This window comes from Vulpes vulpes, chromosome 3, assembly GCF_048418805.1.
Source record: "Vulpes vulpes isolate BD-2025 chromosome 3, VulVul3, whole genome shotgun sequence".
Classification (NCBI taxonomy): domain Eukaryota; kingdom Metazoa; phylum Chordata; class Mammalia; order Carnivora; family Canidae; genus Vulpes; species Vulpes vulpes.
In genome coordinates, this window is record NC_132782.1 from 15385156 (window position 1) to 15406688 (window position 21533).

At 34.7% G+C, this 21533-nt stretch overlaps 1 protein-coding gene across 6 annotated transcripts in view; it reads left to right on the top strand.

The window, feature by feature from the left end:
- The window catches only part of UBR3 (ubiquitin protein ligase E3 component n-recognin 3), a 226700-nt gene that overhangs the window by 38581 nt on the left and 166586 nt on the right, over positions 1–21533 (top strand). For 4 of the 6 annotated variants that reach the window (XM_072751891.1, XM_072751894.1, XM_072751895.1 and 1 more), the window contains exons 2-5: positions 181–320; positions 3214–3372; positions 9686–9829; positions 10368–10417. In XM_072751891.1, the coding sequence (XP_072607992.1) occupies positions 181–320; positions 3214–3372; positions 9686–9829; positions 10368–10417 (493 nt within the window). The remainder of the gene's footprint in view (positions 1–180; positions 321–3213; positions 3373–9685; positions 9830–10367; positions 10418–21533) is intronic. The other 2 variants (XM_072751893.1, XM_072751896.1) reach the window with 1 other exon arrangement.

The following is a 21533-nucleotide window of genomic DNA, read 5'->3' on the forward strand; positions in this document are numbered from 1 at the left end:
ATTTTAGATTTAGACTGATTAAAACTATAGTCTTTTAACTTGGTGCCTTAAAAATCGTAGAGAAGTAATAAATTAGCTTTCATATTGGCCTGCTTTCTGTTTATGGATATTATATAAAGATATAATATGTTCCTGGTAGATTAGACATCACTGTTAATTTTTTTCTTTTTCATATTACAGGTTTTGCAAAAGGCATCAAATTAAATCAAGTTCAAATATTCCCTGTGTCCCCAAAGACTTATTGATGATGTCTGAATTTGTTCTTCCAAGATTTATTTTTTGTCTTATTCAGTACTTAAGAGAAGGCTATAATGAACCAGGTATGTTTAATCTACTCTTTGTTAGTACTCTTTTTTAAATTCCCAATTAACAGAGTTTACCATTAATAACAAGGTGAATTTTTTTCAGATAACATTTTTTTGCTTAACATGTTTTATGAGATGACTGAAATTACAGAGACTAAATAAAAGCGTATTTTAAGTATGCGTCAATTATATAATCTCATAGATACCTTGGAGTAGGGCATAGTTTGGGACTTCCTGCTCCTGAGATCATAGATGTTTAGGATCAAACTTACATGGCCTTTTGCAAATGAGGAAATAATAATTTTATGGGGTTAAGGTGACTTTATTTATAATTATAATAGAATTAAGTCCTGCCAGTGTGCAAAAAAGATAAACTGCCATTTTACCATCTCTCTCCCTCTCTCTCTCTCTCTCTCTCTTTTTTTTTTTTTGTAGATGTCTGTATTTTTATTCCCCTCAGTATATAGCAACTTACGAGAGAGGTTGCTCACTCCCATATTACAGATAGAATGTAGGGGTGTAAGCATCATGATATAATTGAAAAGAAAAACCTACAAATTATATGCTTCTTGCCTTTTATGATTTAGTCACAATCTTGATTAATGTACTTCAGTTAAATATTTTGGATTTAGATATTGTCTGTTAAAGGTATCAGTCTCACCTGATATTGTAAATTATACATACCAGTTAGTGTGGTATGAAACAAATTTATTAACGTTTTATGATCTTTTACCTTTCTGATGATACATATATATTTATCATTTAAAGAACTACATTTACTTTTAGAAGTTTTGAGTTATTTATTTACTGTAAGTAATTTTAAATCCAATTGGAAACTATGGCTCACATTTTTATCTATTCCCCCATCATTGAAGTGTGAAGAAATACAAAGCAGCTTCATCATAATTAAAAGTACCATATTATTTTTACTGTGAACAAACACTTATACTTCCTTATTTCTACATTTTAAGCAAAATATACAGTCCTTTGTTAACTGCTTCCTCTCCTCTCAGAGTATATGTCTTAAAATACAGGAAGAAATATTATTTTGATTCAGCCCCCACACTACTCTCTCTTTGGAATAAAGGAACTAGAGACCAGCTCGGTTATTCAGCTTGCCTTTGTGCTCTTTCTCATATACTAATTAATGCAGTTTTTGGCAGTTTACATTTTGTATTATAAGTGTCCTATTTTAGAAGGGTAATAAGTAGAAATCATTTATTATGAGAACTTTAAAGCCGTTAGTTTGATCAGTGTAATTCACACAAAAATGAATTGTTTATTTTTTCTTTAGTGACATTTAGCGGTTATAATAGGTAGATGATTTAAGTACATAGCTTTGATAATTATTTGTTGCCATTATCTGAAAATACAAAGGAGTGAATAGAAGCACTTTTTGTCTTAAGATGAGAGTCATGAACTTAGGTTCATCAAATTTTCCTTTCTCTATTACCACTTATGCTCAACATTCATTTCTCTTTTCTGTGCAAGAAAAGTTAATACATTACTTTGTGTAGAGATCACTGTTTAAAGGAAGGACTTGAAGTCATCTAACCTGAGGTAATAGAAGCTCGGAGATCTTGTTACTGCTAGATAACAAGCAATAACAAAGCAATAACAAAAAATAAAAAACAAAATAATAAATAACAAAAATGTATTTTTATATTTTTATATAAAATATATAAAACCAAGAACAAATGTTAAATATTTGCTATGTTACTACATAAGTCATTGGCGAGGATATAAAGATGAATAATATACAGTATTGGTTGTACACTAAGAAAGTAAGGTTTTTTTGGTTTGGTTCCCAGAACTCAGAATTATCTAGAATTTCATTCACAGATCATCTTTTAACTGGGTTGTGAGTTCCTTGGGAGTAGGAATTAGTTTTTATTTGATTTTACTTCCCAGTGCTTGTCATGTAGTAGATGCTTAATAAATGAAGTTGTTGTTCCCTTTCCTGGGCACACAGGCCCTCTGTTAGCTCCCTTATATGCATCCTTTTAGCCAGTTATGTTGGAACTCTGAATCTCATTATTCATTTCTTCCTTAAGACCTCAGTTTACTCCCCCTCTTAAATATTCTTTTTCAGTTGCTATGCAAATTTCTTTTCTCTTCTTCCAGCTCTGCTAGGCATTCTTTTCTGATATTTAAAAACTACTTTAGTAAAAACATTAATGTTTATGAAAACAGTTATTTTTCAATTTAGTTGCTTTGACCTCCAGCCAACATGAGTCTGTATTTTTAGAATATGATAGAGGATGGGTTATTTGCTACACAGATTTAAATTTAGAACTGACGTAATTTTGTTCTAATATTCTTAGACTAGTCTCAATATTATTTGATTTCTGTTGTTTTATTTTAGGAAGCGATCTTAACTTTTTCTTAAACACGATCTAATTGTGAAATGATGTTATGATTACTTTTATATATTTGAAAATATAGGACCCTCAAATTGAATGCTTTTTAACCAAATTAAATGCTTAATATTATGAAGTTACCTCTTTTTCCCATCTACCTTTCCTCAGAGGATTGAATTCCTGAGCAAGCCTATTATTCTAGGCTGGATGATGGGTGAATAACTGCTTTCCAAACTGAGTTCTTTCTTTTATTTTTTTAAAGATTTTATTTATTTATTCATGAAAGACACAGAGAAGCGGAGACAGGCAGAGGGAGAAGCAGGCTCCCTCTAGGGAGCCCCATGCAGGACTCGATCCCAGGACCCTGGAATCACGCCCTGAGCCAAAGGCAGGTGCTCAACCACTGAGCCTCAGGCATCCCTCCAGAGTTCTTATATTAATTTTTTTATTATAAAATACTGTTACCCAAGTTGCTATAATTTTAAAAGAATAAAATATTGTTACTCTTAACAAAATACTTGAGAGGAAGTTAATTACATGTTTTTCAGCAGCTGATGTACCATCAGAAAAAGACCTTAACAAAGTCCTTCAGCTTTTGGAACCTCAAATTTCCTTTTTAGAAGATCTAACTAAAATGGGAGGAGCAATGCGGTCTGTTCTTACTCAGGTTTTGACAAACCAACAAAACTACAAAGATCTGACTTCTGGTAAGTAAAATATTGGAATAGCAGAAAGTTAAAATTTACTTATGTCACTGTAATCATAAGAAATTGTGTATTTTCAAACTTAAATTAATAAAATGTAGATTTTTTTTTTCATAGAGTGCTAAAGGTGGAGGTAATTAAAAGTACTTATTATTTTATGGACGAAGAAACAGTCCTAGAAAAACTAATTGATCAGTTTAAGGCTTCACAATCAACTTGTTTTGGAGTTTGCAGTAGAATTCAGTCTCTGTTAAGATTTGGTGTGACATATTCATAATTTTACTCCACCTCTCCTTCCTCAAACAGTAGCAAAACTACTATTATGCCTTCATTTTTGGTATTCCATACTTTTTGGTTGTGGCATAGGATTTTATTATAATGTAGGGTTTAAGTTATAAAATTGTCAAGTATGTTTGTCTATGATGTACTGTTATGTAAAATAGCTTAAAATTCTTCAGTTTAGCTCAGTTTTATAGTACAACAGATACTTTAAATAGCATTATTTTTGTTGGCTCCTGAATAACATGTTTTAAAAATTGAAGTGTATTTTCTTTAGAGTGGTGAAATTTTCATGTGTATTGTGAACCATATGTTATTCAGAAATAGTCTATCTCACATTTATTTTTAAATTTTTTTTAGATTTTATTTATTTATTCACAAGAGACAGAGAGAGAGAGGGGCAGGGGGGCAGAGACACAGACACAGGCAGAGGGAGAAGCAGACTCCATGCAGGGAGCCTGATGTGGGACTTGATCCCGGATCCCTGGGATCATGTCCTGAGCTGAAGGCGGCACTGAACTGCTGAGCCACCTGGGCTGCCCAACATTTATTTTTTCAACAAATATTAAGTTCTATGTGCTATGAGCTTGGGGTAGGGAATGCAAGTACTAACCCAGGTAATCAATCCTATTTCTGTCCTTATAAAGCTAAAGGTCTAGTGAGTAGGATGGTATTAATACAACTCCCAAACAAAAAAAAACCATGTATAATTTATAGTAAATGATATGAATAAGGATAGGAAAAGTGTTTATAAAAGGGAGACTTGGTTTCACCGATGGGGAAGGTGATACTTAAACCTGATGGTTGAGAGAAAGTCATTTAGCTAGAGGGAGAGGGGAGTTGGTGGTAATGGGATGGAGTTATATCCAAGGTTGAGGACATCTGCTTTTGACTGCTGGGCTAGCCTGTATGTCATAACATAGAACTGGAGAAATATGAGGCAGCTCTTATCAGGCATTGGACAAGAGGCAGTACAAGACTATAAATCTTTGAGAGAAAAGAAGAAGCATGAGATGAACCTCACAATTGCTCTGAATCTCTGTCTAGGGATAACGTCCTGACTGTGGTACAAGAGGTGGCACTGAAACAGCGTGGTGGTCTACCTGAGCTGAGGAGGTGGAGATCACAGTTTAGAATAGCTGAAGCAGTTGGAAACTGGAATTGTTGGGGGTAGATACGAAAAGGTAGTGGGGCAGATATATGGGGGAGCCCTGAAAGTGCTTGATTGAGGACAGATATACATTTACAGAATGAGACTCAGGCTTACTAGAGAGTGACTGCTATGGGGTTAAACACAGAGTAGAAATATTAGAGGTTAAGCACTTTTCAGAGACATTGGAGTTTTCAGGCTAACCAGACTGGAGACAACTTGTTAATACCCCAGACATCTAGTTAAGAAAAGTTTAGAGATTATTTCTGTCAATTTAGAGGGCCTTTTGAGAACCTTAGGCTTTCTATAGACTTGCCCTAATTAAAAAAAAAAATTTTTTTTTTTAAATTTTTAGGGAAGGAGAGAGAGAGAAAGGCAAGGGGAAGGGAGAAAGGGAGAGAGAGAGAGGGAGAAAGGGAGAGAGAGACGGAATCCCAGGCTGACTCCATGCCCAGCGCAGGGCCTGACATGGGGCTCAATCTGACAATCCTGAGGTCATAACCTGAGCCAAAATCAAGAGCTAGATGCCTAACCACCTAGGCTCCTGTACAGACCTGCCCTTTACAAACCTTTACCAAATCTCTGTGAGTGTTTAGGTGACCAGGCTGTTAATTGAATGGTCTTCTAGAGTTAAAATGAATACTCTTTCAAGGAAGATAATAGAATCCAGAATCTTCTATAATGTGAAATTAGAACGTTCAGCATACAATAAAAACTACTAAACATACAGGAAAATAAGAAATTATACCCTATAACCAAGAAATAAGATGGTCAATAGAAATTGACCTTGAAATGACCCAGATGTTGGATTTAGCAGATATAGACATTGATACAGCTATCATGGGGGCACCTGGGTGGCTCAGTTGGTTAAAAATCTGACTTTTGATTTCCACGAAAGTGATGATCTAAGGGTTGTGGGTTTTTTTTTTTTTTAAGATTTTATTTATTTATTCATGAGAGATGAGAGATGAGAGAGAGAGAGAGAGAGAGAGAAGCAGAGACACAGGGAGAGGGAGAAGCAGGTTCCATGGAGGGAGCCTGATGTGGGACTTAATCCTGGGACTCTAGGATCACACCCTGAGACAAAGGCAGACACTCAGTCGCTGAGCCATGCAGGCATCCCTAGGGTTGTGTTAGGCTCTGTGTTAGGCTCCATACTGGGCATGGAGCCTGCTAAAGATTCTCTTTCTCCCTCTCCCCTGTACTGTCTCCCTTTCTTAAAAAATAAAATAAAATAAAAAAGCAAGTACTATAAATATGTTCAAGAAATGAAAGGAGGATCTGTTCAAGTAAATAAAAGTAAATATGATGTTGATGAATGAAGAGATAAGGAATCTTAAAAGAAATATAAACAATAACAAGCAAATTCTAGAGCTGAAAATTCATGTTGAGTGCAATAATTAAATTGAAAAAATTTACTGGATAGGCTTAGCAGCAGATTGGAGAGAATAGAAGAAAGACTTAGTGGATTTGAAGAAAGTTAATAGGTTATTCAATCTAGAAAACAGAAAACACAACAGAGTCTTAGGGATCTGATCTGTTAGTCAGAACCAGATGATTTAACATGCCTGTGATTGGAATCCCAGGAGGACAAGAGATTATGAATGTGACAGAAAAAAACATTTGAAAAAAATCATGACTAAGATTCTCCAAATGGGTGAAAAACATTGACTTATAGATGCAAGATGCTTAAGGAACCCCAAGCAGGATAAATATAAAAAATATCAATCACACCTAGATACCTCCTAGATTCCATGTTAAATATTTATGAGTGAGAATGAGCTTACTTTTTTTTTTAAGAGATTAAAAAAAGGTGTAGTGTTGAAATAAAATGAATGTAGGGTGATAGTGGCACAAATAAGGTTACCACATCAGACTAGATCTGTGGCTTTCATGGGCCATGTAATATATATATTTTTAAATATTTTATTTATTTATGAGAGAGAGAGAGAGAGAGAGAGAGAGAGATCGAGGCAGAGACACAGGCAGAGAGAGAAGCAGGCTCTATGCAGGGAGCCTGACGTGGGACTCGATCCCAGGTCTCCAGGATCAGGCCCTGGGCTGAAGGTGGCGCTAAACCGCTGAGCCACCTGGGCTCCCCGCCATGTAATATTTTATATCTTATATCTTATCTTGAATGTATTGGGAAGTTATGGAAATATTTTAAGCTTTTTTTTTTTTAAGATTTTATTTATTTATTCATGACAGACACACAGAGAGAGGCAGAGACACAGGCAGAGGGAGAAGCAGGCTCCATGTAGGGAGCTCGATGTGGGACTCGATCCCGGGACTCCAGGATCACACCCTGGGCTGAAGGCAGGCGCTAAACCACTGAGCCACCCAGGGATCCCGAAATATTTTAAGCTTAAGAGTGACGTGATTAGATACATGTTATAAAAATATGACTTGCTATTTTGCCAAAAAGAGATTGGTGGGGGCAAGAACAGAAAAGCTCAACTGAGGCCTAGGATAAAGATGATGGTAACTTGTATTTGAATTTTGGTGATAAAGCTAGAGAAAGATCAAATTATACCTGGTGGTCTGTTGTTTCTTCAAACCTTATTCAGAAACTCAGCTGTTGTGGAAGAAACCAGCACGTTGTTCTTAATTATTATAAGAACGTATACTTTAGGAGTGATTTATGGTAATTGTCTTATTTCTACAATTCCTTTTTAATTATTTCTTGAAATAAAAAACAACACAACAAAATATTTGGCTGACTTTTAGTGATGGAAATCACATTAAATTTTGGTTCAGAAGTTTAAAATTTGTAGTCTAGCTGCCCTTCTTATTACTGCTTGCTTATTCACTGACTAGCCATGTTTGTAAGCATCCATTTCTTTACTTTTAAAAATGGTGATTTTAGGGACACCTAGATGGCTCAGTCAGTTAAGGGTTCAACTCTTGATTTTGGCTCAGGTCATGATCTCAAGGTTGTGAGATTGAGCCCCCTGTTGGGCTCTGTGCTGGGGGTGGAGCCTGCTTAAGATTCTTTCTCTTCTTCCCACTCTGCCCCTACAGCCCCAGCCCCCCCCCCCAAACATTCATGTTTGTTATACATTAATTTTTCTGAGGCTTGTTGTGAGGGTTGGTAAAATATATTTTCTTATTTAAAAAGTATTATAAACTTCATCTATCATGATTGAGATAAATACATGGCTTTTATTATTTAGGAGGCATTTAGTCATTTTTATATAGGATGCTTAGAAAGCATTTTTTATAAACAAGGTGTAATTTTTATTTATTTATTTATTTTTATTTAATTTTAATTTTTCTTTTTTTTTTTTTTAATTTTAATTTTTCAAAAGATTTTATTTATTCATGAGAGACCGAGAGAGAGAGAGAAGCAGAGACACAGGCAGAGGGAGAAGCAGGCTCCATGCAGGGAACCTGATGTGGGACTCGATTCCCGTCTCCAGGATCAGGCCCTGGGCTGAAGGCGGCGCTAAACTGAGCCACCTGGGCTGCCCTGTAATTGTTTTTTAAACTAAGTGTAATTGTTTTTAATATTGGACTTAAATTGAAGGATAGATGTATTCCTGACTGTTTAATAAGTGTTTTCTTTTTTTTTTTTAAACCAGCTTGGAGAGACAGACATTTAAAAAACAAGCTGTTCTGTTGCAATTATTAGACTAGCAAAGAGAGGAAGTACAGAAAAGCTCAACAAATACTAAATAAGCTCATTTATATATTTTTATAATCAGAGAGCTTGAGACCTTAATTTAAGATATGTAATTGGCCTAGGAGGTATCAAATGCCATTGGAATTTGGCTTTCAGACAGAATAGTTTTTATTTTTAAAGAATTCTCAAAATAAATAGTAATATTTCTTTTACTATTATTCTCTTCTCCATAAATATATTAAAAAAGAAAACAAAAATTGGCAATAATTAAAAAGCTGCAATGCTAAGTGAAAGTTTAGGAGTATGTAATTCTAGAACCTAAGCTTTTTTTTTTTAATTTTATTTATTCATGAGACACAGAGAGAGGCAGAGACGCAGGCAGAGGGAGAAGCAGGCTCCATGCAGGGAGCCCGATGTGGGACTCGATTCCGGGTCTCCAGGATCACACCCTGGGCTGAAGGTGGCACTAAACCTCTGAGCTACCTGGGCTGCCTAGAACCTAAGTTTTTTGGTATTTTTTGGAATAAATTAATTTTTACTGATATTTCTATAAAAATTATGCTTTTAATTCTTTAAATGTGATGGGAAAAGTTTGATAAATCAGGAATTAAGAGTAATCTCAGTTATAATATTTGAAAATTCCACTCAGGCATTATTTTATCCAGGAAGCCTTTCCTAAGTACTTTGCTTTGGGGACGTTTACCTGCATAGTGTTATGAAGAGCACAGATTGTCAAACCAAATGGTGACGTCTGCTATACAACTGCCTTTTACCATATTATCTGCCTTTCTCTACCATGAGTTTTCAAGTTCCTTGAAGGCAGGAATCATACTATTATTAAGTTCTGTACCTCCTGTGACTTGCATGTAATCTCTGACATATTTTAGATATTCACTTACCTAGTAGATTTTATTATTCATTATAAACATGCTCTGCAATATTGTCTGAAGCTGTTTTATATTTATTTTGGGGCTCTACTGCCATTAGAATATAAAACTATATTATATATATGTTAAAATATATAATAAAGTATAAGCTCATGTATATAAAATATAAAATATATAATTATTTTGTACATATAACATTTATATAATATATAAAAATATGTATCAAATGACTTTATATATACATATAGCTATTTTATATATAAATATGTAATACTTATATAAAAACACATATATGTATATTTATTAATTACTGAGATTGCTTTACTTATATTTTCAGTGGAATATTTTTTCTGATTTTAAATTTGTTTTAAATATTAGGTCTTGGAGAAAATGCTTGTGCAAAGAAAAGTCATGAAAAGTACCTTATAGCTTTGAAGAGCTCTGGACTTACATATCCTGAGGATAAACTTGTATATGGCATACAGGAACCATCAGCTGGCACTAGCACTCTGGCAGTTCAAGGTTTGTGTATTTAATTTGAACAGTGGTAACTTTTCTGTAATAAAACAAAAAGACCCTCAAACTTGATTTATTATTGAAGAAATTTAAATACCCTGTCAATCTTTGTAAGGAAAGTAATAAAAATGTAGAAGCAAGAAAGAATAGATTGGCCAAAGAAGAGAATTCATTTTTCTTAAATGGAATTCAGTTAGTTTATTAAGGTTCTATTTCTATCTTGTGAAAAAATTGGTATTTAAGAGTAGCCCAAAACTTTAGTATCTCAATATTTTAGGCAGCCATGGTTTAAAACTGAAAAGAAAGAGATCTTTCTGAAATACCATTTGGGATGATTGAATTTAGATTTTCACTAGAGATTTCCTCTGAATTATAAACCTATTAGGCCTGAATTTATTAGATAAATGTTGAACTCGGCCAAGATAACTGTTGGAATGAGTTGTCTTAAAAACAAAACTTGGCTTTTAGTTTATGTCTCAAAATGGTTTTAAAGTAAGGCAATATGTAACAATTATGAAGGAAACTTTTTTTTCCCTTTCTAAAGGATTTTCAGGTGCAACAGGAACTTTGGGACAACTAGATTCTTCAGATGAGGTGAGATTTAAAATTTTAAAACTTTTTGAAAATAGAATTTAAAAGTTTTAGAGCTTTACAGATTTGTGGATATTAATTTCGTTTAAGTTCCTCATTTTGGAGACAAAGACACTGAAGCCTACAGTGGAATAACTTAGCCATCCAGGAGTACAGTTACTAGATTTTTACTACTTCTTTATAATTAATCTCTTTCTTCTGGGAGATAGAGATCTTTCCAAGGAAGATATCCCCACATTGACCCAAATCCTCATATATTCAATGAAATTGTTTTTAAGAAATTTAGCTAAGTCTGGAACAATGTATTAAAAGAATATAAAAGGTAACTGCTTTTCCAATCTCATAATGTAAGTTTTACCTTACATGTTATACCTTACTTAAAAAAGCAATGTACTGGCAAGTAGACTGTCAGTTTGAAATTTCAACTTTTATAATCTTTATTAGACAAATAGTAATGTTTATTAAATATTTCTGATAAATCCTTTATAGCATTCCTAATTCTATTAATATACAATCTATAAGGGAGAATTGCATTTTTGCAAATATTTGTGTATAATCTTGATGCTTATGTAAATTTCATATTTTTGTCAAGTTTAATGATTACAATTTTAAAAACCAAATTGTTACATTAAAACATACTTTTTTAATGTAACTTTTTTGAAAATGCATTTTGATAATATCACATGACCAAAGCAAAATATCCTCTTTTTGAAAATATGATTTATGTTATTGATGCCTTGTAATTGATTGAATGCCTTATATTTTAAACTTCCTACTAGTATTTTTCGCCTCTAAAAAGGCTCCCACAAAATGCAACATTTTCTGGAGTTTCTTTTTGGACAAACAGTTTTGAAGAGTTTTCAACAAACTAGAGAGGAAGTTTCATATGCTGTTTGCAAGTTTGGCTCTGAATTAGAGTGCCTGGGTTTGAAACTGGCTCTTGTACCATTTAGTAGTGTGATTTTGGGCAAACGTTTTAATTTCTTCATGCCTCAGTTTCCTCTTCTGGAAAATGGAGGTAATAATAATATTATTGCCAGGGATTATTGTGAGGATTGAATGAGTTTATATATGAAAGCACTTAGAGAACTAGTGCCTGGCATATTGTAAACATCATATATGTGTCTATTAAATAAATTAAAGTAAAATCATTAAAAAAATTACTAAAAAAAAATAAATTACCTAAAATCATTAAAAAATACTATGATTAGCTAAAACTATTGTTTATTTATTTATTTATTTATATTTATTTTTATTTATTATTATTTATGATAGTCACACACACACACACACACACACACACACACACACACAGAGGCAGAGACATAGGCAGAGGGAGAAGCAGGCTCCATGCACCGGGAGCCCAACGTGGGATTCGATCCTGGGTCTCCAGGATCGTGCCCTGGGCCAAAGGCAGGCGCTAAACCGCTGCGCCACCCAGGGATCCCAACTATTGTTTTTTTAACTTCAAAGAGTTACAATGTTGCTATAATGATGAATGGGAAAAGTTAGTATTTAAAGTAGACTTAAAAATAGACTTTAAAAAATACAAATAAATGTTATTATTCATTATTTCAACCAAAATAGTATTAATTCCATTTTGAAGCTAGGGGAGGGGAGTGATGGAGCTAAGAATACCAATTCTTTATATGTCAGAGTGGAAGAAATTTAATAATAGGCATCTGGTTTTATTTTATTTTTTTAGGATTTATGTATTTATTTTAGAGAGAGCATGCACACATGAACGAGTTGGGTGGTGGGGAAGGGTAGAGAATCCTTAAGGAGACTCCCCACTGAACGTGGAGCCTGACAAGGGGCTCGATCCTAGAACCAGACCCTAATATCATGACCTGAGCTGAAATCAAGAGCTGCACACTTGACTGTCTGAGCCACCTGAGTGCCCCTAGACATTTTTTTTTCAGATTTTATTTATTTCTTTATAGAGGGAGAGAGACAGAATCTCAAGCAGATTCCACACCAAGCAAGGAGCCTGACACGTAGTTCGATCTCATGACTGTGAGATCATAACCTCAGCGGAAATCAAGAGTCAAATGCTTAACAACTGGGCCACCCAGACACCCCTAGATATATAGTTTTAAATAACTTATTCTGCTTCATTATTATGTTTTTTCAGTGTGAGATGGGGGGGGGGGGGTGGTGGCTGGGAGGAAGAGGGCAGAGGGAGAGGGAGAAAGAGAATCTTACCCAAGCTCTATACTTATCGCAGAGCCCAGCGCAGGGCTTGATCTCACAAACCTGAGATCATGACCTGATCCAAAATCAAGTCGCTTAACTGACTGAACCACCCAGGCACCCCTATTCTGCTTTCCTTAAGGGCATTTTGTGGGGAAGCAGAATTGCCTCTCACAAGGCAAGATCTGGGAACACTTAGACATTGAATATGAGTGGGTGCACAGGCACATTTTTTGTTTAAAGCCAGCCAGACAGGAAAGGAGCCTTGTATCTGTTGTCAGTAAAAACTTAGAAAATGATTTCATAATGAAATGGTTTAGTGATGTTATAGAAGATTAGAAAAAAATAAACATCTTGATGTGATCTAGAACAATAAAAATCTATAGTTATGTTTGTTTATATTTATATGGTAGGTTAAAACCTTCATATTATTTTAGCATACTTAGCATTATGCATCTAATAGCTGTGATAACAATTTTACTTTATTGTCATGAGTTGAATCTGATTTCTGGGCATTTAGAAAGCTGATCTTCAACATAAATGCTTTCTCCTCTGTCTAGGAAAGAACCAATAGTCATTTTTGTCTTGGCCTAAACTCCCCAGATTACCTTTTAAATTGCTGGGGATTTTATGGTAGGGTGCTAGAAGGAAGTCCTTTTTTTTTTCTTTTTTCTTTAAATGATTTAATTAATTAATTTAGAGAGTGAGCTGGGCAGGAGGGGGTAGTGGGAGAGAGGGAGAGAGAGAATCTCGAGCACACTCTGTGCTGAGTGCAGAGCCTGATGAGAGGTTCACTCTTATGACCCTGAGATCATGACCTGAGCTGAAACCAAGAGTTGGATGCTTAATTGATTGAACCACTCAGCATGCCTAGAAGAAAATCCTTTTGTGTGTGTGGGAGAGAAGTAATTTCTGTGTGGATATCAGAGGATTTGAAATATGGCTTTTCTGGGGCGTTTGGGTGGCTGAGTCGGTTAAACATCTCAGGTCATGATCCCAGTGTCCTGGAATTGAGCCCTCTTTGGGCTCCTTGCTCCACAGGGAGCCTACTTCTCCCTTTCCCTTTGTCAGCTGCTCTCCCTGCTTGTGCTCTCTGTCGAATAAATAAATAAAATCTTAAAAAAAAAAAAGAAATACGTTTTCTTTGTTCATTACTGTTGCTTTTAATCTTTCTTACGTTTTTTTGTTCTGTTCCTTCCTCTTGGATTCTTTGTTTCAGCAACTTTTGTATATAATATTTTTTATAATAATTTGTTCCTTAATTATGAGTATGTCTCAGTATGAATATCATCTTACAAACTTTTTGATGGTGACAAGTTTAAAATACTTCATTTATCCTCAAAATACATCATTTTTTGAGAGTAGCTGAGAATTATTGTTAGAGCATGTGATACATATTTAAGTTAACGTATTTAAAAATAGATTGCTCTTTGATTTTTAAAATCATTTTATAATTAAAATTTTAATATATTTAAAGGTACTTTTTATAATTTATATATTTGTTATGTTTTCTAGTTGGAATAAAAATGGGGTTGTTGGGGTGTTTGAAAACTTAAGAATTTGAAGTAGAGTTGTTTAGAGTTACTTTAAGTAGAGCTAAACAAGAAGTCGTTTGAAGGGATACCTACTTTAGTTTTTTTTTTTTTTTTTTTTTAAGATTTTACTTATTTGAGAGAGAGAGAGCAAGAGACTGAGAGATCATGAGTGGAAGGGCACAGAGAGACTCAAGCGCCCTATTGAGCAGGGGACTTATACAGGGTTCAACATGGGGCTCAGTCCAGGACTCTGGGATCATGACCTGAGCCGAAGGCAGGTGCTTAACCAATGGAGCGGAGCCACCCAGGCGCCCCAATTTTAGTTTGTCTTAAAGAGAAGCTTGAGCTTTTTAGAGTTAGGCAGACTTCAGTTTGAATTTTGTCTCATAATATTGCTGTGTTTTTTTGCCAGGTTATTTAACTTCTGAAAATCTATTTTCTCATGGAAAAATGATGATAATTCTGTTAGGATTAAATCGGATAATATATAATGTACATATAATGGATTAGACACAGATTATTATTATTATGATTATTTTTAAATAATTTATTTATTTATTCATGAGAGACATGGAGAGAGAGAGGCAGAGACACAGGCAGCAGGAGAAGCAGGCTCCATGCAGGGGCCTGATGTGGGACTCGATCCCAGGACTCCGGGATCACGACCTGGGCTGAAGGAAGGCGCTCAACCGCTGAGCCACCCAGGTGTCCCTAGACACAGATTAGACTCCATAAGTGTTTTTCTCTTAGTACTTTATATCAGAGTGATTGAGATATTTGAGTTTTTGAGCTATTGTGGGCTATTTTGAGCTATTGTGCGTCATATTATACATATTTCTACTCATCTTTCCAGAGGAAATAGTTTACTAAAACATGTTTTAAAACAATGAAGTTTATTTTTAAAAATTTAATTGAAATATTACCTAAGTAATGCACAAATACACTGTAGTTTTTGCCAGATAATTCAGATAAAATAAAAATCCTCTCTCTGCTCTCCTTAGTACCAGCTCTTCTCTGGGTAACTATAGTTAATAGTTTCGATGTCCTTGATAGACCTTCTTCTGTGGAGTTAAATAACTATGTGTTTATACAAAAGTGTTGTGTCTATGTGTGTATTTGTGAATAAAGAATATTATGCCATTCTGTGTTCTTTTATTTACTCCATAATGTGTTGTGAAGATCCATCTTTGTCAATACTTTTTTCTTTCCATTTGCTGTATAGTATTCTGAAATATGAATTAAACTACAATTTACCTAATCATTTCCTTAATTTGCAGGGTTTTTTTAATTGAAGGTTCAGTGCTTACATTTCTATTTGTGTATATGTGCAAATAGTTCTCTAAGATGTGGAATTGCTAGGTCACAGTATGCATATCTTGAATTTTATTTTATTTTATTTTTTTTCAGTATATCTTGAATTTTAATAGATTATAAAATTTCTTTCTGGTTTTAAAAATCACACATTTAAAATGAAAAGTATGGAAAATATAAAAATATGCAAAGATATAAAAAAGTATAAAAATGAAAGTACAGAAAAGTATAAAAGTAAAAACATAAAAATAAAAATGGCCATTACCTAGGGCTGATCATAGAAGGGTTTTAGTGATAAAGGAAATTTTCTGTTTTAAGATTGTGATCATAATTTTTTTATACAAAAACATATTCATTTATGGTTTATTAATTTGTGTACCACTAGGTCTTTGCTTTTTGTTTGTTTTTTTTTAAAGATTTTATTTATTTATTTAAGATAATGCGCACCGCAACACGAGGTGGGGGCAGGGGTAGAGGGAGATGGAGAAGCAGGCTCTCCACTAAGCAGGGAGCCCAACTTCAGGGCTTGACCCCCGGACCCTGGGTTCATGACCTGAGCTGAACACAGATGCCTAACTAACTGAGGCACCCCAGCTTTTTGGTTGTGAACACATTTTCGAAATCTTGAGTTAGAAATAGAAAAATTACATACTACAACAAAAACAAATACGAGAATTAGGAGGAAGCAACTTGAAGGTTATAAAAATTATGAATACTAGAGCTAAGACAGACCTTAGTATATGTGCTGCCGTAGCGAGCACCTAAGACAGACCTTAAAGTTCATTTTGCCAAATTTCTAGATGAAGAAGCTGAATTCCATGGAAATAACAGGATCACTCAAGCTAGTAAATTTCATTTACTACTTTGTGGTAGAGTGGGAAATGGACACTAGGTCTCTTACCTTGTTGGTTTAGAGTGCTTTCTGTAAAGTGAATAAATGTTTATTACTATTGCTGTGCAGTGCACTGGTCCTAAGCTTTGTTCTTTAAAATTACCTTTTTATTCTCACAACTTTATGACTTAGGAATTTGGGGCCCACAGCTGGGCATTTCTCACTTGGGTACCTTCATGTAGTTCTAGTTAGTCTTTGGCTGCCACTGCAGTCCTCTAAGGCCCAGCTGAGGTGGAAATTTAAGGTGGCTTACTGACAGTACTGATTGTTGATTGCTTACTGTCCACAAGAGCTCCATCTGGCTTTTGACCAGAGTACCTACAGGTGGCTTCTCCAGTATGGTGGTCTCAAGTTGTTGCATAGTTACTGGCTCTTGCAGATTGACTGTTGGAGAACAGAAACTGGAGAGTCTTTTTTGAGCTGTCCTTAGAAATTACATAGTGTCACTTCCAACTACATTTTATTCCTTGTGAATTGTGAAGGTGGGTGCAGATTCAGTGGGAGAGGACATAGATCCCACCTCTAGAAGGAGGAGTGACAATTTGTAAACAAATTTTAAAACTTCTATAACCAAGATGTGGCCTTTGCCATTGTTTTCCCTGGATTCACCTGATACCCAAAACGATGACTAGTGATTATAGCTAACTAACATAACAACAATTGATGATAAATTTTTCCAGCTATTTAGTGACATTTTTTGGTTGGAAAAACTATCACATGACAATGAAATAACACTGCAATCAGAAATGGCTGTTGTAGGGTTTTAATTAAAATTAGAGTTTTCCTTAAATGTAATAGTTACTATTGTACATGAAGAAAATGAAAACTTAAATTTCAGATGTAAGATTTTTTGAAAAAAGATTTATTTATTTATTCATGAGAGACAGAGAGAGAGAGAGAGAGAGAGAGAGAGAGAGGCAGAGACATAGGCAGAGGGAGGAGCAGGCTCCATGCAGGAAGCCTGATGTGGGACTCAATCCCGGGACTCCATGATCACACCCTGAGCCAAAGGCAGATGCTCAACCGCTGAGCCACCCAGGCATCCCAAGATTTTTTTTTTTTAAAGTTTATCTTTACCTTTTGAACTTTCTTTTTAACTCTGTAAAGGAGAAAGTTGATGAAGGGATAAGATAGAGAATGATAGAAGAGTACCTAGATGTAGATGTTCTTGAATAAATATATATTTATGCCATTTAAAAATGTCATTAAGGCTTTTAAAGCTGTATTGATATTTTTATAACTTTTTATGTTTTTACAGCTATAGGCACAAATAGTATGTTTGCTTTTAGTATTAATATTTGAAATTTAATGAAAACCTGGGTATGGTTAAGGATGGTAGTTTCTACACCCTTATCCTACAGGCCCATGGGATTATTGAGCTAACTCTTTTCATGATTTCTTTCTTTTTTCTTAAAAATTTTTAAAAAAAAATTTATTTGAAAGAGAGAATGCACACAAGTCGGGGGAACAGCAGAGGGAGAGGAAGAACAGGACCTCTGCTGAGCAGGGAGCCTGATATAGGGCTAGATTTCAGGACCCTGGGATCATGACCTGAGCTGAAGGCAGACACTTAACCAACTGAGCCACCCAGATACCCTTGTGATTTCATTCTTATAATTTAACAAATGATACAAAAAGGATGAGAAGAGGGCCGTTACATCTTAATTACTACTGTAGAGAAGTGATTATAACAATTAAAAAATGTTGTAAGAATTTAGAATTGGAGAGACCCTAGAGGTAATCTATTCTTTCACTTTGTTTTAAAAAAGAAGAAATGGATTTGAAACTATAATAACAAGATTTCTATTTGTAAAGAGTTTTATTTAAATGAGGGCACATACTGCAGTCTGCTTAATTTTATTCATACAAGTTGTGTCAGATATTTGTCCTCGCTGTCCCTAGTACATTATGTACTCAGCAGTGCTATTTATACACATGACATTCTTCATACTACTACTACTTATTCTTTTTTTGTATAGCTCATATGAAATAGGAGTAGAAAATGTTGTTTGTGTTGTATGGAACCAAAAAGAAAATAAGCACATTGAACTTGAACTTTACAAAGTATTTTCAGATTTATAGTTATATTAATTTTTTGTTTAGATTTATTTATAATCATCAGGTAGTTCAAAAGAAAATTATCTCTAGTATTATATGTATATTTTTCTAATTAGAGTTTTTCAGAGAAATAGGATCTTTTTTTTTTTTTTTTAAAGATTTGTTTATTTATTTATGATAGACATGGAGAGAGAGAGAGAGAGAGAGAGAGAGAGAGAGAGAGGCAGAGACACAGGCAGAGGGAGAAGCAGGCTCCATGCTGGGAACCCGATGTGGGACTCGATCCCGGGACTCCAGGATCGCGCCCTGGGCCAAAGGCAGGCGCTAAACCACTGACCCGCTGAGCCACCCAGGGATCCCCGAAATAGGATCTTTTAAATCAATATAACTTTTTAAAGAAAGGTTATATTCACTGTGGCCATTACCATACCAGTGTCCATTTATCCGTGTGTCATTAATTTCTGTGACACTGATGTACTTAGCTGTTAATACAAATGAAACATTTAAGACACTTTTCCCTATGTGAAACTATAAAAATATGAATGTCCATTGTGCAAAAATTGAAAAATAGAAAAAAAGGATAAAAAGAAACATTTACCTTCAGCCATTATTGAAATTAGAAGTTACAGTTGCTTTTCATAAATCAAGGATAAAGGAAAAGTTAGTTTTATTTTTGGAGGTATAAGACTTAATTCTAATTATAAATTATATTAATGGTTAAGAATGGGGTAGGGAATCATAGAAACTTTTGGTAGGAGGGTCTTAGAAATGTCTAATGTGTTTCTTTTCCAGTGCAGGAATTGATTTTACAATATTTCTAACAGTTGGTAAGCCTTTTCATAAACACTTCCAACAATAGGGAATTTACCTAGTTTCTGAGGCAACTTATTCTTTTGTTTGATAGCTCTAATGGGACATTCTTCTTAATGCTATGTAAAATATTATAGTTTTCACCCATTTCTTATTTTTTTCTTTAGAAAGATATTTATTAATTAAGAGATTTATTTATTTAAAAATTTTTATTTATTTTTTCATGAGAGATACAAAGAGAGAGAGAGAGAGGCAGAGACATAGACAGAGGGAGAAGTAGGCTGCAGGGAACCTGATGCAGGATTCCATCCCTGGACCCCGGAATCATGATCTGAGCCAAAGGCAGTCACTCAACCACTGAACCACGCAAGGCGTCCCAGATTTATATTTATTTTTAAATATGTATTTATTTATTAGAAAGAGTGCATGCATACACCAGGGGGGAGGGCAGGGGGGAGGGAGCAGCACACTCCCCACTGAGCAGGAAGCCAGACACAGGGCTCCGTCCTAGGATCCTGAGATCTTGACCTGAGCTAAAGGCAGATGCTTAACCGACTGAGCCACCTGAAAGATTTTTATTTTTGCTTCCATAAGACACCTCTTAAATATTTAGCTTTAGTTATTTAATATTCTCTGCTGTACATGCCTTTTCATCTATTCACTGCCTTTTAAATGTGTGATCTGATTCAATACACAGACATGGGCTATCTTTTGAGAAGCAGACTGTCAAGGTCCAAGTTTTTTGTTAGCCTTTTAGCAGCTATGCGGATGGTTGGCAGGAACCCTGTGGTCAAAAATGAAATGCCTAGGTTTTGATCCTCCCACCCCCCAGCATTGAACAGTTGACAAGTTAGAAGTTCCTCTCTGCTTTGTACTTGTAAAGTTGGTTTAAAGTAAACAATCTCAGATTATAGAAGTTTACTTAAATCTTTGTTTCATTTTATTTTTCTGGTCTTCAAGATCTTCTTTGGATTTTGTTTTTATAACCTGATATGTTAAATATTCTTTTTAGCCTTGTGTATTCTGTATTAACAGCCTTTGAGTATTATTTTAACCATCTGTGAATTTACCTGACTTCTTTTTATGAAGCTAACATTTTTTTCTTGTGTCTAGTAAGTTCATTAAAGAATATAAGACCTGGGCTGCCCTAGGATTTTTTTTTAGAAAAGAATAATATTCTTTAAACATTTGGGGAATGGGGTGCCTGGGTGGCTCAGTGGTTAAGCATCTGCCTTCAACTCAGGTCATGATCTCAGGGTCCTGGGAATGAGTCCCATGTTGGGCTCCATGCTCAGGGGGGAGCCTGCTTCTCCCTCCCTCCTTCTCCCCTGCTCATGCTCTCTCTCTCTCTCTGTGTCTCTCAGCTGATTAATAAATAAAATATATATTTTTTTAATTTTCAAAAAATTAAATCATGGAAGGGGAGGTGGGCGGGGGGTGAGGGTGACTGGGTGATGGGCACTGAGGGGGGCACTTGATGGGATGAGCACTGGGTGTTATTCTATATGTTGGCAAATTGAACACCAACAAAAAACAAATTTATAAATTAAAAAAAATTAAATCATGAAAAAAAAATAAAGAATATAAGAAAGGTTAATTTGTCTGAGAAACCATCTATAAATTTTGCAGACTGGGAATTCAAATCTAGGTTTTTGGGATCTTATCAATAATCTCATTTTGGACACTACATGTATTTTGTGCCTGAAACACATGTAGCAGTGTGTCTAGTTCCCTGCCTACAGATTAAAGTATTTCTCTGGGCTGCACAAATGCTGTCTGGATTGAAGTTGTACTTGATTTATTTCCTTCCTTGTCCTTTGGATTATGATTTTCTCCCAGGGTTCTGTACAGCTTCTTCGTGGATAAATAGGGAAGAACTACAACTTACTGTTATGGATTTGGGCTCAGGTGTGATATTGTGGTCATGATAACTGTATTTTTATCCTCTTTAATTCTTAAATTCCCACCACTGGGAGTCCTTCTGGTTGTTAAAAGTGGTGTTTTTTCTCAATATAAAAATCTGGGACTTGTAATAGATAACACGGTAATGAGTTGTCTTGAGCAGATTGTCACAGGATTGGAAATCAGAACTGTATTTAACATTTATTTATTAACTTAAAACTATAATCCATATTCATTGTTGAATAAATAGAAAATAAATATTAACAAAAACATAAAATTATATATCTATCACTTAGAGGTGGCTTATTGTAAACATCTATATTCTAACAGATTTTATATGTAGTATATTTTAATGGTTTAATGGTTTCATGTTATACATGCTATTCCATAACCTGCTTTTCTCACTAATGCCAGTTTT